Source organism: Pelmatolapia mariae, linkage group LG1, assembly GCF_036321145.2.
Source record: "Pelmatolapia mariae isolate MD_Pm_ZW linkage group LG1, Pm_UMD_F_2, whole genome shotgun sequence".
Lineage (NCBI taxonomy): Eukaryota > Metazoa > Chordata > Actinopteri > Cichliformes > Cichlidae > Pelmatolapia > Pelmatolapia mariae.
In genome coordinates this window covers 14,617,405-14,636,790 of record NC_086227.1, presented here as the reverse complement: position 1 = coordinate 14,636,790, position 19,386 = coordinate 14,617,405, and the positions used below count along the sequence as shown (strand labels likewise).

Genomic DNA, 19,386 nt, shown 5'->3' with positions numbered 1-19,386 from the left:
TTTCATCAAAAATGTTCTAATCTTCTCTTACTTCCTTTTTTGACAGCAGTTCCCCATCCACGACAGTGTCAGTGTTTTCTGACTCACAGTTCCCCTTTTTGTTCTATAATAAGTTGAAGCACAAACACACTGGAAGACTTAAAAACTGCCACTTTCACCGGAGTCTGTTTCAGTCAGTGGTATTACGCTATCTAGAGCGGACATTGCTGCCACCATGGACATGAAGGTAGGTGACAATGCTTAACTATCCCCTAACAATAAGCACTACATGTAGTGAGATACACTTAAAAGATAATCCTGAAATGATTGTCTTTGTTGAGAAAAGTTAAAGTTTGTGTTCTTTTTGTACATTTTAGGATTCTCTGGTTAAGGGCGGTGTGCTGATTGCACACAAGATCAATGAGGGAAAGCATCAATATGTAGTGGAAAATGTGGTGAAGTACAAAATGGAGAATAAAGGAAAACTTTTTGTCAGGTATAATTTGCTCTCTGTTTAGCAGATTCTTTCTCTTCAACTATTTTCCGGGTACTACCATGGAAGAAGTTAATATAGTTTTACTGTAGAGCCTCAAAAGTTGTAGTCATATAACGCTGCACGGACATCCAACTTCATGTTATGGATTTTTTTTTACCAAGACCATGTTTTTGGTAAAAACATATATCTCTCTTAGTTTTTATTTATATTTACATTGAGGTTTTCTCTCCAGCTTATGTGTTGAGCCTTATATCGATGTACACTGAAAAAAAATACATTTTTCACCCTCATTAAACATGAAGCAGTGATCAAAGATATGTTTATTTATTCCAATAAATAATTCTTAAGGAATAAACTGAAATAAACTAGGTATAAAATGAACATATACCAGTTAAGTACATTGACATTCGACCAGATCCCATTAAATGTTACATTTTACGATGTAAAATGTAACAAAATTACAAAATTTAAACGTAATAAAATTACTTAAAGTCAGCATTTTGTGCAGAATGTCTTTTCTTTTTTTCTTTTCTTTTCTTTTCTTTTCTTTTCTTTTTTTTTCTTTTCTTTCTTTCTTTGAGCGTCAGTTCAGTTTGGAGTATCTTGGTTTGTTGCATACCCAATTACGTAATCCTGTTTTTTCTCTTTTTTTCCATTGTTTTCAAATTCTACCACTTATTTATTTCAACATGATGCCAGAAAAGTTTGAAACTGTGAAATATTATAGGTGAATTGAGCAAATGAACTAAGATGTATTATATAATTCTGTTGCCTTATTTTGTAATTTTATTCCAATTTTGGGTTGGATTGTTTTCTTGACTGCTAAGAAATGTCTGAAGATAATTTTTTTGTGTTCATCTCTAGCTCAGTGTACTCACAAGACCTTCTGTAGTGGAAAAAATAACCCCTTTAAAGAGTAAAACTAGTAAATTATTATTTATGAACACACTCTAACTCCTTTTATTACATCTGCCAAACACAAAAGGGCTCAGTAAAGCACATTGTATATTTATTTTATTTATTTACTGTTTATTTTTATCAGAAAAGGAGACAAGCTTCTGCAGATAAATGGCATGGACCTGAATGATCTTACACCTGAGGAGCTGGCAAACGTGATAGCTGAGGGGAGTCCAATGCTGGTGAGTTGAGGACTTTTAGTTTAGAGATATTATTTCAGAGCCAGTCTTAGAAGATTAAAAATAAAATAAAATAAACAATTCATTGTGTTTCACTTTGTATATGTAAACATTATGAAATTGTGTAATGTGATTCAAATTTCTGTGCTTATGTTCTTCATAATCTTGGTAAATGCTAACTGCGAACATCTTTTTTCTGTGTTTATTTTGGTTTTTGGGGGTATTTTATATTATCCTGTTTCTCTTCGTTCTCTTCAGACAGTGTGCAAACCAGCCAAGGAAGAGGACCACACTGAGCAGACATCCCTGACTGAAGACACTTTACAACCAGTCTCTAAAGAGCCCACACTCCTCAGCTTTAGCTGGGAGATGACAAGGGAGGATGACCCGGAGGGAACTGAAGTGGAGACGCAGGAAGAAGAAAAGGAGATGGGGAATATTGAAGAGGATCTTTGCCAAGCGAAAACTGAGGAGAATGAGATGTTTGTTGTCGAGATGACAAAAACTAGCATCTCTCTGGTGAGAGGCAGGGGCTGTGATGCGACAGGATGTACCCTTAATGACATCATCGTGGTGGCAGAATCCAGCACGGTGACGCTTGGTAAGTAAAAGCAGTTTTACTCTATTGCCTTTTCTCCCAGCTTTTCTTCTTTTCTCATAATTAACTTTGCTAACAGCAATATTTACAGTATTTAATGCATTAAAGTGTTTGAATGTTGTGAGGCAACTGGGTCTTTCTTTTGCTTCTGTATTTGTGGTTATCTAAAGAGGAAGCTACTGAGAATGGTCGTATGTTTACACCCATGAACCAAAATGTGTCCTGCCAGCTGTTCTGACCGTGACTAGGCAGTTTTTCTGCAGACCCCCATAGATCACTTATGTGTTGTACAACTGCCTTCAACTGGCAACATTAAATCTCATAAAGGAAAAATGAAACCTGTGAAAGTCGAGATCGATGTAAAGAAGACAAGACCACTACTGTAAAATCACAGTTTGAAAACGGTCAGTGCAGTCACCTTTGTTTTTAAAAAGGGATATGACTTATAAACAGGGGCCCTTGTTCCCATTCTTACTTTCAGTTCCGAGAGGAGGCGGCAGTTTACGGCAGGAAAAGTTGTCGAATGTTTTAATTGAAAATCTGGCCACTCGCCAATACCTCCGAGGTATCTGTTCTGAGAGGATCGTCTATGCTTCTCCAAATCCAGGTTTGTCTTTCAGAGCAGGACACATCAACGTGGCACTCGTGGTTTTCAGATGAGTTTTTACTGAAGCTGTCATCATTCATATTTACTCCAGTGTTAGGTAGAGTAAGAAAAAACTCTGTTCTGATAGAGAAACTGCTCTCATTGTTTTGGTTTCCTTTTGTGTTCAGAGAAAATTACTATCTACTACTACAAGTCAAGCGGTTTCAGAAGGGGTTCCAGTGGGATGCCAGTGGTGCTAAACCTCACAGATTCCAACTGCTTCCTCATGTGCTGCAAACAAGCGGACAGAGTGCTCCTAAAAGTGGAGGTAATAAGTGTACGCTCTTGATTTTGATTGAATCATGGCAGTGAAAAAAAAGGCTTGATAAACATTTGTTTCTCTGGACTCAGCCATCATTGATCAGGGGATGAAAGCATTGCATGCCAGTTTCTGTCCTTTGTTCTATGTAGTTACACTTCTCACTTTAAAAGAATTGCTTACACAGAGTTATGTTACAAAAAATATATAATGGCAGAATAATTAGCATCTCAAATTAGTAGTAATATCAAAATTGTTTAAATATACACAGATTAGGCATAACATTATGACCACCTGCCTAATATTGTGTTGGTCCCAAAATAGACCTTGCCCACTGAGGCATGGACTGTGGTATCAGGCACCAAGATGTTAGCAACAGATCCTTTTAGTTATGAGGTGAGACCTTCATGGGTCAGACTTTTTGTCCAGCACATCCTAGAGATGCTCAATTGGATTTAGATCTGGGGCAATTTGGAGACCAAGTCAATAACTCAAACTGAAGATATGCTCCTCAAACCATTCCTGATACATTTTTGCTTTGTGGCAGAGCATTTTATCCTGTTGAAAGAGGCCACAGTCATCAGAGAGTACCATTTCTATTAAAGGGTGTACATGGTCTGCAACAACACTTAGGTATGTGGTACTTGTCAAAATTTACATTCACATGAATGGCAGGACCCAATGTTTCCTAGAAGAATATATATAAAAGCATCACACTGCCTCACTGGCGTGCCTTCTTCCCATAGAACATCCTGGTGCCAGGTGTTTCCAGGTACGTAATGCACATGCACCCAGCCATCCACGTGATGTAAAACAAAACCAGGCCATCATCTGTAGCTGCTCCACAGTCTAGTTCTGATGCTCACATGCCCATTGCTGGTGTTTTCAGTGGTGAACAGCAGTCAGAATAGGCATCCTGGATGGGCTGTGGCTATGCAGTCCCTTACACAACAAATTGCGATGCACTCTGCATTCTCACGCCTTTCTAGTTCTTTCACTTTGTTTAGGACCAGCATCAACTTTTTCAGCAGTCTGATGCATGTAGGGTCAGCTTTCGCTCCCCACGTTCATCAGTGAGCCTTGGCTGCCCATGAGCCTGTCACTGGGTCACCGGTGTTCCTTCTTTAGACCATGTTTGATAGATACTGACCACTGCAGCTCAGGAACACAAGAGCTGCAGTTTTGGAGTTGTGCTGACCCATTCATCTAGCCATCACAATTTGGCCCTTGTCACACTCACTGAAATACTTACAGTTTCCCTTTTTTCCTGCTTTTAGCCCAACAACTTTGAGGACAAAATGTTCACTTGCTGGTGAATATATCCCACCCACTAACAGGTGCCACAATGAAGAGATCATCTTCATCAGAGCTGAAATCATTTGCAAAATGAAATAATTAGGAGATTGAGTTAGAGTTAAGTATTAGCTTTTGCAGGAGCAACCGCATGGGTCAGGTCGTGGCTCCCTAAATCAGCCTTTAAGGAGCCATGAAATGACAGGCGTAATCTGAGGAAAAATTATTATTTTCACAACATCAAAAAGTCCAGTAAATCTGGGTGAGGGTTTCTTAAAGGAGTCAAAGTCAGTTTAAAGGAATGTCTTTTGAAGAGAGCCTGGTGAGCACTGTGGAGCTGGGGCCCTCTAATTGACCATTCTGGTCAGCAGTTCTGAGGAGGGCAGGTTTGGCCTGTTTCCACAGATGGCAGGGGCATACATCGTGCTGAACAGAAAGAACTGTCCCCCCTCCTTCTTGAGCTGTGAGCAAAGGAGGCTGGTAACCAAGAGACTCTTCAAAGGGAGACAGGGACAAGAGAAACAGTTCAAATGGAGCAGGAAATTAAGTACATATTCTTTAAAATCTTTGTCAATTTTTGGCCATTAAAAAGAGTGTCTGAAGAATGAGACTGCAAAATTAGTGGCAGGAACCGGCCACTTGGTTACTGCTCTAATTTTCTCCAGGTCACCTGCACATTGTGGAGAATATAGCACAGAAAAGGCTAAAAGCATGAAAATTACATTTCTCTGCATTCATATGCAACCGAAATAATGGCCTAATGAGAATGGGAGAAATAAAGAGAAAGCGGTTACAGAGAGGAGAGAGAAGGAGGAAAAAAAATCCACATGCCTGCCAGAACCAAAACAGTACAAAAATTGCTACTTTAGAGGTCACACTAATCTAATACCAGTTAAATATTAGATTCATCTTGTTAATATTATGTTGGAGCCCTTTTATTTTCAAAATTGCCTAAATTTTTGTGGCACAGATTCAACAGCCCTCTGGAAACATTACTCAGAGATTTTACTATCATTGACATGATAGCTTCAGACACACGCAGCAGATTTGTCAGCTGCTCCATGATGAGACTCTCCTGCTCCACCACATCTCAAAGGTCCTGCAGTGGATTAAGATCTGGTGACTGTGGAGGTTGTTTGAGTCACTGTCGTGTTGAACAAACCAGTTTGAGATGATTTGAGACCTGGCACATTATTCTGTTGGAAGCAGCCATCAGAGTACAGTGTAGTCTTGATGAATTGACAAGGTCAGCAGTAATACTCGAGTAGACCGTGGTGTTTAAATGATGCACAGCTGGTACTCCTAAAGGGTGTTCAAAAAATGTCCATTACACCACCAAGCTGAACTGTTGATACAAGGTGGGATGGATGCATCCTTTCATGCTTATGCCAAATTCTGATCCTACCTTCCAAATGTAGCAGCAGAAATCAAGCCTTATCGGACCAAACAATGGCTTTCCAATCTTCTGTTGTACTGTGTGAACTGTAGCCTCACTGCTTGTTCTTAGCTGATAGTAGTGGAACCTGGTGCCATAGCTCAATTGCTTCAAGGATTAACATTTTGTGCACTCAGAGATGCTCTTTTGCATTCCTTAGTTGTAACGTGGGTTTATTTGAATTACAGCTGCCTTCCTAAGCTTTAAACAGGCTGACCAATCTCCTGTGAGCGCTGACATCATCAAGCCATTTTCACTCAACTCGGCACCTGATTGATATTTTCTCTTTTTCAAAACATTCTCTGTAAACCCTTGTGTGGCAAATTGCAGCAGATCAGCATTTTCTGAATAATCAAACAACCATGCGATATTCAGGTCCTTTAAATCACCTTAATCCCCATTCGGATTGTTTGAACTTACGCAGGTCATCTTGACCATGTAACACATGCCATGGATTGAGTTGCTGCGATCTGATTAGCTGGTTTGATAGATGCATTAAAAATGTTTACGTAATAAAGTGGCTGGTGAGTAAACATTGGTTTTGAATCGTGGCTCATGGATAATCTTGAATGACCATCATAACCTTCCTATTGCAGTTTTGTGAATGTTAAAGTAATGCAATGCAGATTTAGTGTAACCATATAAGTTTAAAGCTTACTTGGGGGTCAGTTCTACTTCATTTCATTGTGACTTGAAGATGTTTATAAGGAAATTGCCATTTTCAAGCAAACTAATCCACGCTTTCATCCCTTTAGACATGTGAGAAGCAGAGGCTGAAGCAGATCTCCAAGAGCGATGAGAGTACCCTCTCCTTTGTGTTTTACATGAAGGGTGACTCAGCGAGACGACGGAGATTTGAGTCAGCATTGTATCGCGGTTGGTTCATCAACGTTTGCAACACAGACACAGTGGGCGTGGCAACCCTGGAAGAACATACAGTGGATCAGTCCTTCCTCTTCATCATTCAAAAGTGATGGAGAGTCTTTTTCTTCTGCATTTTCAGGACTCAGAAAAGTCAGTTACATTTTTAAAAATTTCTTGTAAATATTTTGTGTGACCTGGTTTAACAACACAAACCAACATCCATGTTTCAAATTCTGCTGTTGCAGAAATCCATAGTTCTCCATCTCATTAAGGCTATGCCTTTACACAGCTGTCATTCCACATGTCCCTACCTGAGAGATGATGTGGAAAATGATCTCAGACACCAACTGTAGTGTTACACTCTCGTTTTTTACTTGCCTCAGCGACCTTACCCCAAGTGATGGATGAGTCATCCTTCTTGTACCCAGGCTCTGCTTCCTCTACAGAAGGTATGTCTGTGGGATTGAGGAGATCCTCAAAGTATTCCTTCCGCCATCTGACTTACATCCTCAGTTGAAACTGGCAGCACCCGTACCACACACCGCAAGCTTCTGAGTTGCCTGAAGATTTGCTAGAATCACTTTGAGGCTGACTGAAATCTTAATGCATGCTCTCACCAAACACATTCAGGTTTTTGCTTCAGAGCCACATTCCACCTGGGCCTACCATGAAGGGCACCACCCATCTTGCAGCCGCAGCTCATTGCAGCAACCTCAACAATGGAGGTTCGGAACATGGCCCAGCTGGCCTCACTGTTCCCTATTTCCCTCACAATGTTGTCAAATTTCTGCTGGAAGTGGGAATTTGACATTTCACAGACCAGAGCATCTACCCAACACTCCCAGCACACCCTCACTCTGTGTTTAGATATGCCACGCCCATCCAGCATCCTCTCCCACCACCTGATCCAGCTCACCACCAGCTGAACGTGGCGATCAGCAGTTCCTTAGTGTCGGGAATATAGGGCAGCAGTTCCAATGATACGATTACAAAATCAATCATTGGCCTGCGACCTAGGATGTCTGATGTGTACCGTGTACTGATATGTAAACAGAGCTGGGGTCTGTTGCTGTTTAAAGTCTTTCAAGCTGATTTTTTTTGTTTGTTTGTTTTCTTTTTTGAACTCATATTGTATAATCTATATGTTTGATACAACAATACTGTTTCCAATATATTATAAGACACTGTAAGGAAAAATTACACATTACATGAACGATAAATAATGGCCCAATGCATGAACACAACCACACTAAAGTGCACATATTTAGAATTTTTTTTTAATAACACATCTCAGACATCCTGGAAATCACACCTTTAGGCTTTGATTGTATAATATCAACTCATACAAATGTACTATTCTCCTTTTCGCTTACTGGTCACTCACTGCTTGCGAAAGAAATGTCTTTTTTTGTACACATGCGCAGCTGACAAGTAAAAAAAAAAGTTCCATTGGTAAACTGTGTAGCAGATTTTTTTGATGCAACATTCATGTTTTTATTTTATCATTTTTCTTTAGCATCTAGGTGTAAAATGACAAGATTCGATACTTTAGGAAATCTCTCAGGTTTGATATGAAAACACAGTAAACTAGACTAAAACTAAATGTGGGCTGTGATTGAAGTGTGCATTTTGATCATAAATGTGACTTGAATTTGTCTAACTTTTTCAATTATGAACTTTGTTTTTAAAATGATACTTTAAACCGGTTATTATTATTATTATTATTATTACCAAAACAGTTAAATATACATAATTGCACAGGTAAATAAAAAGGGTTTCAAAAAGGGAGGTAAGGCAGTGTGTTAAACTTGTTACTTATTGTATCACAAAATACTGTATAATAGTGCGTCATGATAGCACACTTTAATGACATTCACATGGAAGTATATTATGTAAATGGCAATTAAGAATACTGTTCATTAACAGGGTTATTCACTGTTGCCAAATTACAACCTTCAGCATAATGGTTCACATTTAGCACTGTTAATGTTCTGTTATTGTTGATTGGAGGCCATGCAGCACTGATGAAAGAAGAAGAGAACTTTTAAAGCTTTACTTTCCCATTTCTGGGAAGGCTATGAGATTACTGGACACAAGTACTGATCTTCCCTCTGATCTACTACGACAGCAGTGGACTCAGAATCCAGTTTGCTCATTGTCACTGTCATCATAGGCTTTATTGCTTTGTCCATCAGTGGATGACTCATAGGGGTTCTCCACACCAGGCTTTTTCCTATAAACACAGAAAACAACATTCTTTAACACTATGCACATAATTAATTTAACTGGAATTAATTTAGTCCCCAAGTCTATGTGAGGTCAAGATATCATTTGTGAAAAGGGGCAGACTAAAGCTCTGATGGTAAAAACATACAACTGCATAGACAGACTTGTAATCACTACATATAATTAAAACACACATACACAACTCGTCCTGTTAAACCTGCAGGTCGAAGTCTTCTCTTCACAGTTGAAACTGAGACTTGCAGAACAGCTTTAAATTTTAACCCATTTTATGTTCCCTGAAAAAGGCCTTTTTGTATAATTCTGAAATGTACATTATTTTTCAGTTATCAAGCTATTCATTGGACTTGAATGACTTGAATTGCAGTAAATAACTGGAAAAATTGAGCAGTTCTAAAACTTTTAAACGGTAGTGTATATTTTGGTCTACTCACTTCCTGCGCTCCTTGACACCAGAGACGACAAGGTAGACGCCAGCTACCACCACAATGCCCATAACTACACCAAATACTACCAGCCACACCTGAACAGGTTGCTCAGTGGGTGAGGCCAGTGTTGGTAGGATACCGGCAAACTCCAGAGTATTATCATCTAACTTGAAGGCGTCGTTGATCCGGCCTCGAGCTAACCTGGAATAGATTTTAAATGACTTTACTATTGCTTTACAACTCATAAACAGCCACAGGCGACATTACTGCCAGGTTGGTTATTTCAGGTGTAGTAGGAGGTAGTTAAATTACAACTCTTACAATAAAAAAAATAAAAATAATATGTTATAAAAAATTTATGCTGTTGTTATAGCTGTACCAAGACATTTTTCAAAATATTTTAAAGAGTTTACAATTCATTTCATAAGAAAAAGTTTTGAGCCATAGTATGGATAAAAAGTCAGATGATCACCAAAGACACCCGCGACTAATCCTGTAAAGTCAATGGATGTGTGAATAAAACAGCAATTTTATGGCAATTTGTGCCGTGTTACTGAAGTTCAACATTTCCATCCAGCTAAAAACTGCAACTAAAAAGATTTTAAATAAATGAATTCGCTTGGCTACAGCAGCTACCTTAGGATGCTGAGCTCAGTGCTTTGGGATATTCTGTATGTAGCCACTCACGCACTTGATCCTCACCTGATAGCTTCCTTCAGCTCATTCTTTGGGATGAATTCAGTGGGTGTATTTGGGTTTTTGGCGACAACGTAGAAGGAGATTCTGGGAGTCTCCATATAGGTGATGACATTAGTTGTTCTGCATGTGCAAACAGAGAAAACTCAAACCAATGTGCTAACAATTTTTTGGTTTTGCTTGAAGCACAAAATATCGACCGTATACTGACGTGAAAGGAAGAGTCTTGTTCTTCTGGCTGTAGTACTGCCTCAAGGCATAAGCAATGTTGGCCCGGAACAGGTAAAGCTCATTGGCATTCCAGGGGTACTGAAACACACGTGATGTGAAACAGACAGTATTTCACTTCATAAGTGCAGAATTCCTACAAAATTTCTGGTGCAATGACAATTTTTAGTACTCACAGCATCATCGCCCATTGCAGAATTTAAACTTAGTCTCACTTTAATTGAATATTCCGGATCTGTAATGGGAACAACAATCAATTAAAGACATTTTAAAGATGTATACCTGTATGATAAATGTGCTCCAGCATATTACGTTAACTAGCATAAAGTCTAGAAATAAGGAAGAACAGATAGCTGTAGGGGTGAGGACCCAAAAGCAGACTTTTGATTTTAAGATTTTAAGAATCGATGAAAGCTTAAAGGCTAACAGGACCAGGAAAAGTGTGAGAAGTTAGGTGATAAATTAAGGACATATGGTTGGGAACAGAAGACTGTGATACTAATTAAAATGTTGTCTTGTTTGAGTATAAAAAGCAAATTGTAAAAAAAAAACGGCATTTTGAAAGCTGTATTATGCTGGACGATGATTCAAGTAAATTACTGTCAGTTCTAAAGTTTGTGTACAAATCATTCAATACACTTTAGACGTGCAAGTACAGACTACAGAGAGTTTCCTTCCCACGTTCAGTCTTTTATCAAGTAGTGGCATCAGGAAGAGCGGTATCAATCTCAAGAAACACTAAATACTATTACTCCAGATAGGTGATTTTAGTGCTAATAATTTTCATTTTGGGTATCTTTTGTACTTACATGGATCTTCACTCCAGCCTACCACCCTGTTGTGTTTCTTGTTATCTGCCTGCAACCACTCATAAAGTTTATGGAAATAGTCCAGCAGAGGTTGGGCATCCATCCTTGTGTCACCAGATATTGCTTGCAAAGCCCTGGTCCAAGACTTAGACCTTCCAAGTTCTAACATATTCCTAGAAGAAAAAAATGAGGATGATGATGATGATAAATTATTCCAGCACTTTTAGACGTGAAGAACAAAAAAGCAATACAATGTGCTAGAGCAAAATTGAAATCCTGCACCATTTATGCTGTAATTTCAAATAGCTAGATGGACTTCCTAGAAAACATAAACAGACTGCTGTGATAAGAAAATCAAGCGAGCGAGGTTAAAAATGAAGAAAGGGAAGTTGTATGCACCTTAGCTTGGTTCCTGCTTCGATAGAATTAGTGATGTCACATGCAGACAGGTCGCCTGTGTGACCGGCCGCATCGCAGAGCGCTTTTTGGAACTGAAACTGGTAGATGGTTCGTGTGAAGTACCTGGATCGAAAGCAGTAACAAATGGACACACACACACACACACACACACACACACACACACACACACACACACACACACACACACACACACACACACACACACACACACAGGTTCAGTTTAAAGTGAACTGAGAACTGCACCAAATGGTCATAACTGCTTTAATTTAAGAATTAAGTCAATCCACAATCTGTAGTGTTATTGACACAAAATGCAGCTTTAGATTGGGATTGTTACCTGATGAATGAATAGTCTCCAGACACATGGAACAGAGCGGGTGGGTCACAGTAAGTCTCATCTCTTGGCACTGGCTCCATCACCCCAACCATCTCTCTCCTATTAAAACAACACAGAATCAATAATACAAGCTGACAGGCCTGCAGTGAAGCAGCTGCTAAACTGCACAAAATGAAGACCTTTTTTTATTTCTCCAGTTTTTAAGTCACTTCCCTACAGTTATGCCTGCTTTGTAATAACATTTCTGTTGTGTTTTTGTTGTAATTTTGCATGGCTGCCAGCAGAACCAATCCACAATGGATTTTAACTTGAACAATTAAGATGTGGTTGAAGTGCTGACTTTAATTCAAAGGATTAACTATGGTTTTGCATTTGCAGTTTAGGAGTTAGAGACAAAGGCAGAGGCAAACTTTTAAATTTAAGGACTGTTATTAATACTTGGATTAAAAACTTCTTTGTTCTTGGTGGCAGCTTGAAGTCTAAAACCCATGGACATCAAAAAACGTGTCTTCACTTAAAATGTTCTCACAGGCCTTTATTGCAGCAACATTCAGTTACTGCATTGCATTTAATAACTACAAAGAAGGCTCTGTTGTGTTGAGATTAGGTGACTGGTTTGCACCTTTTGTAAACTCTTTGCATTTCCAGTCAAGAAGGCACATCCATATTATAGACTTCCATAATGGTACAATGACCTTCTTGAGAGTGTTGTGGACTTTGCTTGATGTTGTGGAGGAAACATGATCTCCTTTAGTTGTCTTCTGTGCTCTTTTAAGCCTTTTGGTGTTATTGAGCTGGCCTGTGCATTAATTCTTTTTAATAACTTTGATTTGGTCACTCCTATTTTTTTACAGGTTTATGTTGGTTTATTCAGCATAATTTGGCCTACTTTACTTTAGGTCTTTGAACCTCAAATTGAGATTCTAGTGAAAAGTGGACAAATTTAAATTCAACACTTCAAATGAACTCTAAATCTTTGGATTCATTTTTCATGGAATTGAATTCATTTTTTAAAAATGGCTGTAATTCCTAAGTTTGCATGCAGTTTGCACGAACAGTTTGCATTAAGTGCAAGAAATTCTGCACCTCATTTGCATCTTGTTTGATTTTAAAATCTCTATAGGGGTGTACAGATGCAAAAAAATAGTTAAAAAAAAGTATGAACCTAACTGTAATCTGATGACATTGAAGTAAACATTATACTAAATATTGCATAACTCTGCTTACTTCATCTGCCACCAGCGTTGCATCCATTCATCCTCGGTGATGTTCCCTGCAAACACCTGCCACCTCCATTCCTCCAGCATGTAGGTGAAAGGCAGGGTGGCCACAATAGTGAGTGCCTGTTTCAGCAGAAAGTTGATCTCTGTGTCTGTAAAGCATTAAACACAAAGACATTTTATGATTCAGAGTGAGAACGTAATAAAATTTTACAAATGCTTTATTTTTATGTTTATGGCCTCTTTATCAGAGACTGTAAATCAATGACAGTTTGAATACCAGTTAGCATAAGGCTGCAGGTAATCTTATCCTGATATCGCATGTAGTGCTTAAGTTATCTTAACCCTGCATTTAGTAATCCACACACATTACAAAATTAAATCTGCAATAAATATATTGTTTTTGCCACGCAGAGGCAATAAAAACAAGGTCAACGTGTTCATAATATCTAGGTTCATGTTGACAACTTGGTTACTGGCCAACAGCTTATTATGCAACAAGGGGCAAGCATCAGGACAGAAAAATCAAGCCAGTGCCCAAATGCCAGAAACGGCAGTTCCTCAGGTTGTCCTTTGAGGTTGTCTGTAGAAGAGAGACACCAGCAATTGTGACTACCTGAGTTCTAATGTTGGGTATATATTGAATGCCCTTTGGTACCAGGCTCCTAGCTTTTGCTCCTGTAAAACTGAGGGGACAGAAAACTAAAACACTGAGCTGAAAGAAGTTGAAATGCTGCATACAAAAACTGCAGAGTTAGGTGACTGCTCTCTGTAGCTTACTCGTTCACCTGTTTCTTGTTATTATAAATCTATTGATTAAAGCAGCTTTAATGTTTTAAAGCACCAGTGCTGCCCACAACGGCTGTACCTTGATCATAAATAAAGTCAGCAGGCAGGAGATTCAGGCTCTGTAGGTGTTTGGGTGTTGCAGCAGAGAGGGACATGATTTCTCCAACAGCCTCGTGGAAACCCTCATTGGCTCCGTCCCTCAGAAGGTAGGACAGGTTGCGGTAAGCCATCTGGTACTGGTTGTGTCCCATTTCATGGTGTGCTGTGAGGTAGTTGTCCATGTTAACCTGGGTGCACATCTTGATCCTGAAGATATCACAGGAGAAATGTTGATATCAGCAATTATATTGTGTGACAGAGACACTTCATAATACTGTGACCAGCGACCAGTAAAAGAGCAATAGTGAACTCAGTGAACTCCAAGCACTAAAAGCAGAACAACTAATTAAAAAGACAGATAGAGGACTTCAGTTTTACATGCAAATTCTTTTCCTGTAAACTGACACACGAGTATCTATAAAATTATTTTGCTTATTTTGCATTTTGAGGAACTTTGTTATTCTAGGCAGTGTTGGGGAAATTACATTAATATTTTACAACCTAGACTTTGGTTATCTTTATCAGCAGAAAAGGATGATTCAGCGATTAAATAGCATCACAACATCAGTGTTCCAATAGGTTTATTTTTATGGCTATCATAATTCCCAGCTGCCAACTTGCTTTAACAAAAGTTGAACCTAGATAGATAGATAGACAGATGGATAGATAAAGCAAACGTTATGAGCCACCTCTTGTTCTTCATGTCTTGCTAAGTTTTGCTAAGACAATGGGAAATATGAGCATCAAATTACTGAAGTATGCAGGCTTGGAAATACAGTATAAAAGGCAAACACAGAGTTTGTACAATTCAAAGGAGCTCGAAAGTCGATATGTGGTATATACACCTTTATTTCTCTTGCCTAGGAGAGCTTGAACTCTCTTAACAAGCTTTCTGTCATTTCTTTGCGTAGTCTTCAGAAATACTTCTCCAGGCTTCTTGAAGGACATTCAAAGCTGTTGTTTGGATGTTGGCTGCCTTTTGTTCTGTTCTCTAAAGTGAGCTTCAATAATGTTAAAATCCGGGCTCTGGGGAAACCAACCCATCACTGATAGTGTTCCATTATGTGCTTTCCATCCAGGTATGGTTTTACTTTATTCGAAGTGTGTTTGGGATCATTGTCACGTTAAAAGATGGCACTGTTGCCAACCAGACAATTACCAGATCCCATTGTGGATCAAAATCGGAGTCTCACTGAGCTCCTCTTTACATTTTCACACGCATTTGAACCAGAAAATTTACATTTGGATTCATCACTGCGTACACCTGCTAACGCTGATTTTCAATTTTACAAGTTTTGTTCTTTACTAAGTTGTTAGCTGTCTGTAGATACAAAACTGGTTAACTCATAAAGAAATGACAGGTGTCTTAAGACTGTTGCACAGTAGTGTAGCTGTGTATACTCTACCTAAAGTCCTTTCTGTTTCCCATGTCCCAGGCTGTGGGGTGACAGACCACATTGCGTCCATCATTGGGATGTTCAAACATAGAGTAAGTCCAGAAGTTGTCAAACATCTTGTAGAGCCCCACAGACATGAAGAACTTCTCAGCTTCTTGGAAAAGCTGAAGCTTGGTCCAACCCTGAAATTTAAGATGACAGGTAGGGAATTTTTAAGTATACACATTTTTTTTCCATCCATCCACTCAGGGTACACCCTGGACAGATAACCCCAAGTGACAGTCTCTCTTTTTTTAATATAAATACAAAGTTCTGCCATACCTTTTCCACCATAGACTGACTGACATCGATATCCGGTTTGTCAGGATAGGGCACTGTTAGAGAATAAAGGTTGGTCCAGAATCTTCCCCACATGTCACCTGAACAACCAACAAATAAGAAAATTATTTTTTCATAAATTTTCTCCTTCTACAGCAGACTGTAGCTTTTTATATGTGCACACTGCATGTGGGGTGGATCAGCTATTCCCAGCTAAAAGCCACATGCACGATATAATAAGTCTGTTGGCATTATTTTTCTGTAGCCCAGAGAGGTAGTGATAATACATGAACAGCAGAGGGAGACACACTTTCAGTTCTGAACTTATGAGACCTTGCATGAACTATTTGCTCTGTCAACAACATTTTTGAAAATGTAGATACAGTTATATGTTGTCAGTTAGTTCTATACTCTTATTTTTATCGTCAGGTATCCCACAAGCCCCATGAACAAAGACTCTACACTTAAACCAAGGATCAAATAAGAAAATATTACAGAAGGTGCAGACATGAGGGAGCAATAATAATAGAAAATGACTCAAACGTTTTCTTTAAAAGTTATTTGGAGCCTGATAATCATAGAGGACAGGAAGTGAAGATCTTAATTTTCTGTATATGACAAAACAGATTTGAATCTTGACTCTTTCATGATAATGATAAGCTCATGATAAGCTCCTGATGCCTCTCTCAAATTTGTTTCGCAACTGTGCTGAATTTATGCCAAAAACACTAAGTCTGTAAAATTAAAGCATATAAAATTGTAATTATGAGAGTAGTAGGTGGATATTTCGCATTCAATGTCTTTGGTTTCATTATTAGCTTTGAAACCAGAAACATACCCAGCAAGTGGGCTGGGAGAAATCCATCTGATTCAATATGCCCTGGATAGACCTCCATAAGCTTGGCTCTCACATAGGCATGCAGCTCCTTGTATAAAGGCAGGATCTGTGGGGAAAAAAACCCCAGTGTATTATTCTTGTTACAATTATTATAAATTATTTATGTTAATTACGTCACAAAGTCAATAACAAACTGCACATTCTCACTCTCTTTAACTCAGAGGCACTGAAGCGTGAAGCATGCGCCACACAGACAAGGACGTACCCGTTTGTATATTACACGGACATCTTCCATTAACTCATTGCCTGTGTAATGGTACATGACGTCGTCCTCAAGAGTCTCGTAGTTGTATCTCCAGTAAGCGCCATAGTCTTCAAAACCTGCACACAGTAAGTGTTTGTGTCAGAGATCAAGAAAAAACACCAAGTTAAATGCTTTTTAGCATTTTGTGGTGTTTTTAGCATTGATGGTAATCACACTTAATAAGCATAATGTAAGATATGACACTACTAGTGTTACATGAGCGAGATACTGCCAAAGCAAAATTAGACCTCAGTGGTGGAGGAGTGGTCATGATCGCTGAACACTATCAGCTTTTGTCTCACTATCTTCACTGAGAATCAGTTTGTATCTCTACAGGTCCCTGATAAAGTTAGAGTCTGCATCAGGACACACCGCAATGAAGCTGTTATTCATTATTTTTTCATATTAGTTCATCACCATTTAGCTTGGCAGCTTCATTCTTCAGATCCACGTAGTCTTCATAGAGAGGTCTCATCCTCTTTCCTACTTCTTTCCTCCAGCCCTCCCACACATGGAGACGTTCGTCATAGTTTCGACTAGTGGCCATTATTTCGTCCAGTCCTGTAAACAAGTAAAGACGCAGGGCAGTGTCAGGGCAGACTCACACTGAAGTGAGAAAACAGAAAAATGCCTATATTCTCGCCCCAAAAAACTAAACTAAACAAAAAAAAAAAGTAAAGTTGGGTTTGCTGTTCCTGTATCCATTCTGACACTGATCAAAAACAGGTGTGCGCCTTGGGCAAGTAGGCAGTCCATTACAGGCTTTAAATTATTCTGCTGCAGGTACAATTAGTATCTACTTTTCATTTACTAATCCCAAGTGGAGCTGCCCGCTGCTGCGATCCCTTGTGACGAAAGTAGCTTTACTGCAACAAATACAAACTTTTGTCCCAAACAGACATATTTTCATCTTCTTAGTGAGCGTGATAATAATAAACTGCTCTGCCTGTCTTTGACAGCAGCAGGCAGCCACTTCACTACAACAGGTCCTTATTAGAAGAGCTTACCTGGCTCCAAAGTCAGACAGTTAAGCGGGTTGTCAAGCATACACACTGTGGCTGTGCTGTAGATTGTGCTCATCTCACTCATGACTTTATTCAGCTACAGGAAGATATGAAAGAATACACAGGGATAAAATGTTTAATTTGATGTGGAAGGCTACTATATCTGTGCAGTCTGTCCAAATGAAAATTTGCCAAAGTTGAATTTAATATTTAAATAGTCTTACGTGTGCAGCTTTATCTGCGGACAAAGCACCAGAGCCTTTGTCTTGTAGGGAAATGAGCTGTAATTTGATTTCCAGGTCGTTGACCTGGTCGATGGGGTATTTCTGGGACTCTTCAGACATTCTGTTGTAAAACGTGCCCCAGATCGCTAACTGTTCTGCCTGTGGAGAATGACTTCATGTTTTATAACTCAGTAACAAAATAACCACATTTTAAAGTAAATGTTTTCCAAGTGCTGACCTCTTTGTCTGCGTTCTCCTGTGTGATGTTGGTGTTGTAGGCCCATGATGCCAGCGAGTACTGGTATATCAGGTCACTCCCCTCCTTGTCAAACCTGTCCAGGAACTCCCTCGCCTGGCTCTCCACGTCTGACTGAGCAGAAACAGCACAGGACACGGCCAGGAGCGTTACAAGAATCCTCGGAGACATGCTGGCTGCTTCAGCTCCACGCAGACAAACTCTCACTGAGAGGGAAGGACTCTGTTATACAGCTTCATTAACCTTCCGTGCTGCCTTGGCCTTTGGACAGTAGAGCCATAACGGAGGGTGTATCTGAGTTTTCATTTACAGATACAATGTTTCAGAGAAACAGCAAACATCAGTGGGCCGTCTTCACAAAAGGGGAAGTCTTAGTTTCGCTTTGATAATTATCAAGATCTTTTGTAAGCTGTACAATTAGTTACATGTGCACAAAATGTGCTGTTTTGATAGGGCCACTTCCTCAAAGGTTTTCTCAATATACTTTGGCTGGAAGTGAAAGGGTTGTTGTTATGAACAAGACATCAGTCTTATCTTAATTTTGTATACTTCATTTTGTCTTACTTCATTATTTATTATTACTTCACTTTATTACTTCTCCTTTTTGGCTTTTTTCTTGTGTCTTTAATAAGTTTATTAAGTTCATGCTGTTTATTTTACTTCCCATATGGAAAAGAAATAGAAAAAACTTATAAAAGACTTGCATCAGCTTTAGCTTGCTTCATATAGTGAATCATATAAGGCTTATATGATTTACTCATGAAAGTGGCCACTTTCTCATTACTTTCATATATTGTTTTAGGAAGCATCCAAAACATACAAGTTTCATTTATATAATTTTTCAAGGGATCTTATATCTGTTTTCACTCTTGTATGCTTTTCATACAAGTTCAACACAAGACAGATACAAACTTTATAAGATTTATATATATCTTTTCCATATGGGATTTCTTGTTGCTTTATGTGCTCTTTTAATCTCAGAACCCCAAAATGCAATTATTTGCTGAGGTAATTTTACATGTAAAGCTGACCATTTGAGCAGAAAAACAGAACACAGTAGCTTTAGATG

General features: G+C 38.9%; 2 protein-coding genes across 2 annotated transcripts; one reads left to right on the top strand and one right to left on the bottom strand.

The window, feature by feature from the left end:
* The first annotated feature begins 153 nt into the window (after window positions 1-153).
* Window positions 154-8,136, top strand: LOC134636805 (uncharacterized). The gene is made up of 7 exons (XM_063487045.1): window positions 154-226; window positions 357-475; window positions 1,518-1,614; window positions 1,870-2,212; window positions 2,691-2,816; window positions 2,984-3,123; window positions 6,598-8,136. The coding sequence occupies exons 1-7, from the start codon at window positions 215-217 to the stop codon at window positions 6,814-6,816; spliced, it is 1,056 nt and encodes a 351-aa protein (XP_063343115.1). The 5' UTR covers window positions 154-214; the 3' UTR covers window positions 6,817-8,136.
* A 513-nt stretch (window positions 8,137-8,649) lies between these two features.
* Window positions 8,650-18,497, bottom strand: ace2 (angiotensin I converting enzyme 2). Its single transcript, XM_063473406.2, has 18 exons — window positions 18,300-18,497; window positions 18,062-18,220; window positions 17,841-17,934; window positions 17,251-17,394; window positions 16,795-16,910; window positions 16,530-16,635; window positions 15,695-15,792; window positions 15,383-15,555; window positions 13,957-14,183; window positions 13,096-13,240; window positions 11,869-11,967; window positions 11,511-11,633; window positions 11,112-11,284; window positions 10,479-10,537; window positions 10,286-10,383; window positions 10,081-10,197; window positions 9,385-9,579; window positions 8,650-8,939 (listed from the first exon to the last, which is right to left on the bottom strand). Exons 1-18 carry the CDS (start codon window positions 18,486-18,488, stop codon window positions 8,843-8,845), a joined length of 2,412 nt encoding a protein of 803 aa, XP_063329476.1. The 5' UTR covers window positions 18,489-18,497; the 3' UTR covers window positions 8,650-8,842.
* Between the last annotated feature and the right edge of the window lie 889 nt (window positions 18,498-19,386).